Source organism: Poecilia mexicana, unplaced genomic scaffold, assembly GCF_051168715.1.
Source record: "Poecilia mexicana isolate PSO_F unplaced genomic scaffold, ASM5116871v1 scaffold_15, whole genome shotgun sequence".
In the NCBI taxonomy this organism is placed as follows: Eukaryota; Metazoa; Chordata; class Actinopteri; order Cyprinodontiformes; family Poeciliidae; genus Poecilia; species Poecilia mexicana.
Window position 1 is genome coordinate 865,044 of NW_028263384.1, and position 9,957 is coordinate 875,000.

Below are 9,957 nucleotides of genomic sequence, written 5' to 3' on the forward strand. Positions count from 1 at the left end.
TCAGAGGTTTTTTATTTCTGAGGTTTTTCCTGCAGCTGCTCAGATTTCACCACAAAAACAATCAGTTCTTACTGGATGTTTTGTTATTTGTTCAAATTTGGTTCATGTTTGTCAATATTTATGAAATTCATTATTTTTTCTTTCTCTCAGGTTGAGGAAAACATTTTAGCTGCTGATTCGTGTTTTTGTTTTCAGTAAAAATCCAGATATTTGTTCTTCACAGCTGAACTCTGAGAGCAACAGAGAAATATTAAAATAATAAAAAACTGATCAGGGATCAGATTGGTAAGTTTATTTCAGGAACTTTATGACTCATTAAAATATAGGTTAATTACACACTGATTGATGTTTTCAAGCCTTTTGTTAATTATGATGATTTTCCACTTAAAATGAATAAAATGACATTTAAGTTTTATTTCATCAGACTGTTAAGAAAAATATTTTAAGGTAAATGTAACAGCTGGTTTTATCTTCAGTGTTTTTAATCATCTGAATATTCAAATGTATTAAATAGCAGTAAAAACATTTTTCCTCTTTCTGAAATCAGGAATCGGTTTCATTCAATCAACAGTTTTATGTCTCATAAATTCTCCAATAACTTGAACATTTGAACGTGACAGAAACGCTCGTCTTGGTTTTATTTTTATTGATTATTTTTAGCTAATAAAACCTGATCATCAGTATTTATGGACTGATGAGTCCAACATGCTAACTGTGAGTCGTTCTCCATCAGCAAACATAACTGATTCATATTCATGTGTTCATCAGTTAATACTGTAATAAACCTTCTGCAGTCTCCTCCCACGCCACCGGCCGACCCGCCGGCCGACTGGAGAAGGAACTGACCCGCTGAGGAAGGCCGAGGTGAGACGATCAAAACGTTCCAGTCACTTTCATCCTGCTGCCATGGCGACCGATGGCATCGATCAGACATATTGATCGACTCATTGATGCTTTCAGGTCAAATCAACGTCACTGACCTGATTAACAACAACCTCTGGTTGTTCCAAGAGGAGGAAAGTCAGAAATAAACCATCAGGAGAAACAAAAAAACTTCAGATTAACTAGAGATTAATTTCAGATTAACTAGAGATTAACTTCAGATTAACTAGAGATTAACTTCATAATAACTCCAGATTAACTAGAGATTAACTTCATAATAACTCCAGATTAACTAGAGATTAACTTCATAATAACTCCAGATTAACTAGAGATTAACTTTAGATTAATTCCAGATTAACTAGAGATTAACTTTAGATTAATTCCAGATTAACTAGAGATTAACTAGAGATTAACTTCATGATAACTCCAGATTAACTAGAGATTAACTTCATAATAACTCCAGATTAACTAGAGATTAACTTTAGATTAATTCCAGATTAACTAGAGATTAACTTTAGATTAATTCCAGATTAACTAGAGATTAACTTCAGATTAACTAGAGATTAACTTCATAATAACTCCAGATTAACTAGAGATTAACTTTAGATTAATTCCAGATTAACTAGATTAACTTCAGATTAACTCCAGATTAAGTAGAGATTAACTTTAGATTAATTCCAGATTAACTAGATTAACTTCAGATTAACTCCAGATTAAGTAGAGATTAACTTTAGATTAATTCCAGATTAACTCCAGATCAGTTCATCACTCATTTCTCCTCTGATCATCTGTAGTTAGAAGTTTGCAGTAAATTTGTCTAAAGGCTTCTGATTGCTGATCAATCAGCAATCAGAAGCCTGATGTCACTGTTTCTGTTAAAGGGACGTATTCAGAAAAAAAATTACATGTTTTTCTGTTTTTATTTGTTTCTCTACTGATTCTAAAAACAAACTAAACACTTAAAAAACTCCCAGCTCTTATTTGGTAATAAATTAATGTTTTTTGATGTCCTGAAAATGGACGCTGGAAAAGACTGTTGTTGTGTTCAAGTTGTGCTAAAAGCAGTTAGCCTATCAGTGAAGCTATGCTAGCCTAAAATAGCATCTGAATGCTAACATGTAGCAGCTAATGCTAATGTTAGCATCCAAAGGTACGTTTCTAAACCATCAGGACTTCCTGATGGACGAAGACGAAGATTGAAAATGTAAATGTTTATTTCTAGTTTTATATTCACTAACAAGGTTATAAATTATCATCAAGGCCATAAAATCCAGTTTATCCGCCATCTTGATCTTCTTCTCTGGTTCTGATTTTTATTAAAACTTTACGAGATTCATTTAAATTCATTTCCTGCGTCGCTTCAGTCGCCACTGAAACTGTTTTTTATAAAAGGAATAATTTCCATATAATCTGTTTCTTTGAGTCGACAGTTTTTCTATTTTCCTGTGATAAATAACTAGAACACTGTAAAAAATGAATTAAAGCGGTTTTTATTTTTAGCATTTCCAACCGCAGCGTAACGTTTTTCTCTGAACATCAAATTTTAATAAGATGCTTTAAAATCTTTCTCAGTCTGTCACTGGGTTTCAACTTTAACATTTTAGAGATTTATTAATTATTTTGTTTTTTGCTGCAGCTAAAGTCTTAGTAATAATAACGACAACCATAAATCACAATAAATGACGTCGGAGTCATTTATTGTGCCGTTTCCATCAGAGCATCTATAAATATTAATACATTCATAGAAGATTAAACTCAGCTCCTGTTTGCATATTTAGTTTTAAAATTCAAATTTTTATGCAACTACTGTCCTGATGGAGATTTTTATCAAATTAATACATTTTTAATAATAATATTTGTATTTGTGTGACATCAGAAATCTGGTATTTAAACAATAAAATTAGTCTAGAAAAGCCACCACAACTCTGCAAATACAAATTAATGATCATGTTTATCATGATCACAATAAAAAACACAAAATATTATCATAAAGTTTTTGGTTCCTGATTGATTTTTGATTTTATTTTTTTTAGTTTTTACAGATTTTGGTTCAAATTCTCGAATAAATTTAAGCCAAAAAGCTTCAACAGTTACACCAGACGTCTGAACCTCAGCAGCCTTCATCACCTTCCTCTTCCTCCTCTTCCTCGGTCATATGAGCCTCATCCTCTGGGATTTCCCCTCATTAATATTAAATCAGTCTTTCTTCTCCTCCAGTCCAAATTAAAGTCACACACAGGTTTTTTTCAAACATTATGACTTTTATTCGTTATTCTTCATCATTTTCTCAGTTGTTTATTTTATCTTTCTTTAGGTCTATATAATCTGTAAATAATCAATCTGCTGTTAAACCTGTTTGGGATAAACTACCTCTAATAATAAATATTGTTTTCATTTTTTTCTCAAAAATCCTTTTCATATACATTTTCTCTTCATAGATGATTTTTGATATAAATCAATCATTTTAAACTTTTTTATGTAACTTCCTCATAAACAAACAAAGAGACAAACCAGCCAAGCAACAAACAAACAAACAGAAGTTCACATCGTTTAGTTAGAAGGCAGTGGAAATGTTTCTGTCTCAGAAATAAACTCCTAATATTTATAATGTCTGTATTTCATGATGCTACTTTACTGTTGGACTTTCCTCTTTATTCTAACACAGACCTAAAATATGTCACCGCTGATAATCTACTAAAATCACTGGATGAAAACGGGATGAAGCTAAATGGCAACAGTCATATCTCTCTTCAGCCACGGTTTGTTTATTATTCATATTTTTAGCTACGCTGGCCGGAACGTCTCTCTTCGTATTGCTGCTCCTGATGTTTCAACAGACAGGAAATAAACACCAAATAAAACCAAACCACCACGTTCAAATCAGGTTTCTCTGTTTTTGTTCAGTTTGGATCTGATGGGATTTCAGGAAATGAGCACAATGTCTAAACATGGAAGCCTCAAAATTTCCCAAAGTTTGATTTTTATTGAGTTGGGAAAATGATCTTATTGCTTGTTTGCTGAAACAGAAAAAAAACTGAAGCTAAGGGTAAAAAAACAATGTTGAAAATGATGAGATGCTAATTAATCTGATGTAACTCTCCCCTAAATTAATACAAAATCAAAATGTTAGCTTATTTAATAACTTAAATAATTTGAATATATGATTTGAAATGACACAACATAAATTAGCTAAGATGTTAATTAAAACCTAATCTCTCCCATATCGTTTCATATCTGATTTAATGCTAACATTAAACTGTTAGCTAATAGGCTATAATACAATTTCATGCTAATCCAAACTTTCAGTTACCTTGACCCAATTTAACAGTTTGGTTTCCAAAATATTACAAATATTTCATGTTTGTTCATTTAAAAGGGACAATAAATATTAATAAAGTAGACAAGTTAAATGTTAATGTACACAAGTTAGCTAACAGGTTAGTTGTTAGCAGGAGTCTCTGTGGCTAGCATAAATATAAATATATTGTGTATTACAGATCAATATCATAAATACTTATCAATCCAGTCTTATCAGGACTAAGTTTAATCCAACCTGGTAACATAGATTTAGTTTGTCCCACATATTTTTGACAAATCTAAACTCATTTGATGTAGCTGCTAAGTGAAACTGTTAGCTAACCTAACAAAACCTAAAAGTTTAATTTATTCGTTTGATCAAATTTTAAGCAACCCATCTTATTTTAAATTTAGGTTAACATGACCAAATATTCCAGTTTGGTTTAAATGTAGTTCATAATGTTATTTAATCCAGGCTAATCTAGACAAATCTTTAATCTGAATCATCTGGATGTAGGTAGTCTGATATACTTAGCTGATCAAAATACACCTGATTTAGCTGCTAACTAGCTCTTAGCCAACCAGAAAACACATAGGTATTTATTTTTTTTCTTTAATCAGAAGTTAGCTAACCCAACTATAATTTGGTTGATATATTATCTGATAACTGCTAATTGTTGTTAGCCTAAGATAAACTAGTTGTTCCTCTGGTCTCATCAGTTCAGTAAACTAGTGAGCCATTTTAACTGATTATCTAAAACCTTAGCTAACGTGGCCTTTTCAGGTTTACTTTATGATTTAATATTTAAGCTAATGTTTGCCAAGTTGTGAACCAAACTTTCACGATAAAATGACAGCATCAGGTTTAGATGCTAGTACATTTGTCTCAAAATGTGAAATGTTTTCTCTGAATCTGCTTTAATGTCAGATTGTTGATAAATTGCATTGTAGCTACAATAAAGTTTAATAAAACAAATGCTACTCAAGCTAACCATTACTTACTCCGGACAAACTTTAGCAACATTTAGCTCTGGCTAGCTGAGTTGATCTTATACGAAATGAACTTTACCTTCAGTTTTCTCATCATAAATTATGTGAATATGATCATTTTAAAGTCTTATGCCCATTTCCTGAAATGCTGGGACTTTCTTAGCTGATCTGTTATGTCTCCAAACCTTATGCCAAGCGACCGTGGTCACACCAGAACCCCCAGAATGAGTTTTACTGAACTGGCATCATAAAGTGGTTTTACCAAATGCAACATGTTTATTTTAACGTAAATTCAGTAAAGTGTTGGTCTAATAATGGAATGCTGCTCAGGTCAAAGGTGAATACTGTCCCCACTGCTGCCTGTAATTATGTAGCCGTGACCTGTTCTGACAGCTGGTGTGACCGCAGCCTCTGCGCGGTAACCGCTAGCACAGCTAACACCGGGCTAACTGGCTAGCATCCCGTGTCAACCTGCTGCCGTTAAAAATGAGAAGCAGTCCGCGGTGGAACCGAGGCGACGGCTCTGGAGCGGCTCGGTGCCTCGGCTTGTCTTATTGATTTAGTGGAGTTACACTTGGTCTTGCATTACACATGAATTAGTACCTCCGGCTAAATGGCAGCCCTCCTATCCCTCCTGATGGCGTGTCAGCGCCCGGCCGGCTCGGCCGACTTAACATCAATAATGCATGGCTGACTTTAATACTATGTAATTCCACAATTGTAAGTTGGCGAGTATCCATCAAAATTTCATCATTGTCTTCATTTCAGGTCAATGGCGTGTTGAATATTTCATGTTATTGACCTCTGGGTGAGGTGGCGTGTGATTGGACGAGCTCTCCCGCAGGCCAACCAGGCTGCCGTAGCGCCGCCAAAGATCCAATTCTGCTGTTTTCTTCTGATGAATGCAAACTCTGTCGTGTTTTTCAGTATGGAGGCGTAGCTTTCACTCTGCTTCTTAACTATTTTTTTTATCAGTTGGACGTATTTTCTTGTGTTTTATTTCTTTAGCTTCTCCTTCCTGTTAAAACGCCAGCCAAGTCAGTACGGTGGGCAGGGCGGTGAGCAGCAAGCCGAGGCCCCTGGCGGATCTGGGCGCGCCGTTTCCGCCGCCACACAGTTCAAACAAACTCCCACGGAAATTCAGGTTGCGGGACTCCTTTTTCAGTTTCTCCCAGAGGTCCGTCGCCCCCTCCTGGCAGTCGGCCAGCGCCGTCGTGGCACAGGAATGGAAGTTATCCCAGTAACTGGCGAGAGAAGACAGAAACGATTAGCACCGCGGGCTTTGTGACTGGAGTGGGAGGCCGAGCCCAGGCTGGTGGCCCATCCAAAACCTGGCAATGAAAAACCTTCTGGACTCCATGGAGTTACTGGAGTCCAACAAACTCCAGAGTTTCCCTTCAGCACAGAAACACATTTCGCCTCAGAGACTGAGCAGCAGAGAGCTGCTGTGTTTTAAAGAGCCATGAATGCAGGAGGCGCTTCATAAATATTACAATCTACTAACATTATTATCCACATTACTGAGAAGACCCAACCTTCGCCAAAAATAAACTACAGTCTCCTATCTGCGTCATCCTGGGTCTGTTTGGTACAAGACAATTAAAATTAATTAAATTCCTTCTCAGACTGAATTTCTTTAGTTTAATCTTAAATAAAAGCCGTTTTGGTGAAACTTTATCGCCTTCAAACAGAAACTGAGCGAACATGACGACCTCATCTTCCAACATTTAAAATATTTTAGGAACCTTCACCTAATGAAATATTGATGAGTGAACTAGTTCACATTGGCAGCTGCGACTTCAGCTGAGAATATTTAATCTGTGAACCATAAACATGAATAATTCAGGTCTAATCTGTTTGAACTCGGCCTTTAATGAGATCCTGATAGTAAAGCCTTGATGATTCCCGTCTGACTGGATCAGCGCCGCCACTTTAAACACTTTAAATGAAACATTTCAGAAAGAAAAACTAAACCAAACACTGGAGACTGGTCAGAGTGTCCACACCAGTCACTCCTTACTGGTCAGAGTGTCCACACCAGTCACTCCTTACTGGTCAGATTACGGAACCATTCATGGTTTGGTGAACATTTATAGTCATCCTAACAGAACAGGAGAATCATCCAGTTCTGTTTCCTGTTTCCTCGTTCACACGGAAACATTTTAAAACTCGATTTTACGATAAAACATCGTAGATGTAACATGTTTGGTCCAGATTTTACTCATCATTCAGACGGGAAATCTTCCCAAACCGCTGGAGACCAAACGGGAGGTCGGAGTAAGCAAACATGGCAACAAAACATCGTCCACTGGACTTTCTGTTGGAAGTGAAAAATAAACACATAAAAACCTCGGCATGTGAATCAGAACCTGATTATTCTGGTTCGATATTCTGGATTATTCTGTCCTACGATGAAATTTTTAGTGAAAAATAACTTCAGTGTTGGAAAACTGCAGCGCTATGGATGAAAACCTGGACTGATTTATTCTGCGCTGATGACTGACGATTTACAGCAAAGTTGAAATTGAGGAAAAAATATTTTGACCTGCAACAAACTAAATAACTTTGGTGAAAATCAGGTTAAGAAGCTAATTGTCGGTTTTTACGTCTCATAAACTCAGATTAACGTTATAATCTGAGTTGGAACCGAGATCGTAGAGCAGCTCAGGTCAGTCCGAACAGCTTTCAGGGTCAGGGGTCAGGGTTAGGGTAAGTAAGTGACGCCCCTCAGACTGTGTTACGCCACAGCGCCCCCTGCCGGACGCTCCGGTACTTTCGCCCCCTGGTGGCCGTTCAAGACGTTTCACCTCCTTGTAATCCAGTTGGTTTAAATCCCGTCGTTGGTTCACATGTGGATTAAATCCCGAGTCGAGTAACAAACTCGGGATAAAAATTAGTTTCTCTGTTTTTTCTTTGATGGTTTCCTGTTCTCCTCCTCTGATCTCCTCGTCTCTCTTCTCTCTCTCTTGGTTTAATGTTTTATTCATACTCAGCCGTCCGCCTCACTGTTTCCCGTCTAAATATATTTTTACTCTTTGGCCTCATTTTCTGCCTCCTATTTATCTGCCTTCATATTTTCTGCTGCATTTCTTTGTCTTCCTCCTTTTTAATCATCTCCTCTTCATCGCTTTCCGCCGCGCAGTTCATGTAAATGCGACACCAGCGGACTGAGCGACGCGTGCTGACACACACACACACACACACACACACACACACACACACACACACACACACCCACACACACACACACACACAGCGTATCTAATCCAATCTTCCAATCTGCTCTTATTGATGTTGACCTGCTGACCCGAGCCGTGTCCAAGATACATCTCAGAGCAATTAACGCGTGTGTGTCGGTGTGTGTGTCGGTGTGTGTGTCGGTGTGTGTGTGAGGAGGCGTATTAACACCCCCTCACACACTCCCTCCCTCCTCCTGCCACGCCTCAACACGCTGTGATGGAGCCGTCACTAAAAATCATGTGTTTGTGTCACTGGGGGGGCAGTTTGCCATCTGGTGCCCCCCTGCCCCTCCCCCCCTCACCCCCCCGTGGTTCAGTCGCTCGTATCGTTTCATCTGAAGCGTCTCTATGTAATAACTATAAAAATCTGATCACTTTATTCTGACGTCAGAATCTCATTTAAAATGTTTTTTAAACTGAAATCTGTAGATCAGAGATTTAAAGCGTAAATGAAGCGGCAGCAGCTCCTTTAAGGTGTTTCTGGTTTTTACCTTTTCTGCCTTTTCACTTCAGTGTCAAACAGTTTAATGAATCGATCAATGACGCCTCCAAACAGGAAGTGGATCTGAAGGCCTTCAGGAACTGAGTCTTTGTTTCCATCTGACTGGTGGTGACAGTCTGAGTGAACTTTTAAAATGTGGGAAGTGTTTTTGGTTCATGTTTAAGTGAGACTCTGACTGCTGTGTTTGAGTTGAACTTACGTGCAGATCTTGTTCAGGCTCTCTCTGTCGTCCAGGTCCTGGGGGTAGTTGGCCATTTCGTCCCCCAACCGAATCAGACAGTTTGAGAAACCTTTAAACACCGAGTCACATTCACCGGCACCGACCAGCACCGTCTGCAACACAGGAACTGAGAGAAACGAAACGATTTCAAACACCATCTGCAACACAGGAACTGAGAGAAACGACACGATTTCAAACACCGTCTCTCACTTTGATTAGGAATGAATTCGTTTAATTTAACACAACAGATTTTATTGACCTATTGAGTAATTTTTCTGTTCTCTGTCAAAGGTCAAAGGTTGAAAACATGCATTGACTTTTAATCACGACTGTTTTAAACTCAGAGATTTTCAGTTTTCACCTGTAAAAAGAGGAATTTCCTTCAGAGAATAAAACAGCATCATCAGCATAAAGGCTGAGCTGCTGGGAAAATCACAGAGAATCACTGAAACCAGTTTGTAAAGCAAAAGATGAGGAAACGTCGACAGAACCTGTAGAAAGTATTCACACCCCGGATCCTTTTATTGCTTTTAAAAATTAATCAAAACAAACTTTAATCTCAAACTGAAAACTGATTTCTAGAAAATAATGACCGTTAAATAAAATATGAAACATAAAGTAAGTGGGTCCATTCTGTGGATCACTTCAGTCGATCTGCTCAGTTTCCTCCATTCTTCCTGCTAAACTCCTACAGCTCTGTCAGGTTGTGAACAGTCCTGGGCTTTGACTAGGCCGCTCCAGAACCTCCACCTGTGTGTAGCTTCGGCTGGATTCTTTGGGTTTTCTTGCTGTAAAGTAAATATTTTCTCTTCCAAAATGTTTTCTCT

At 37.6% G+C, this 9,957-nt stretch overlaps 1 protein-coding gene across 1 annotated transcript in view; it reads right to left on the reverse strand.

Moving 5' to 3' along the window:
* Positions 1–3,122: 3,122 nt before the first annotated feature.
* Positions 3,123–9,957, reverse strand: part of nrn1a (neuritin 1a) — a 14,202-nt gene continuing 7,367 nt past the window's right edge. The window contains exons 2-3 of the mRNA XM_014984021.2: positions 9,110–9,257; positions 3,123–6,413 (exon numbers count right to left, since the gene is read on the reverse strand). Coding sequence (XP_014839507.1) covers positions 6,191–6,413; positions 9,110–9,257 — 371 coding nt within the window. The 3' untranslated portion in view covers positions 3,123–6,190. The remainder of the gene's footprint in view (positions 6,414–9,109; positions 9,258–9,957) is intronic.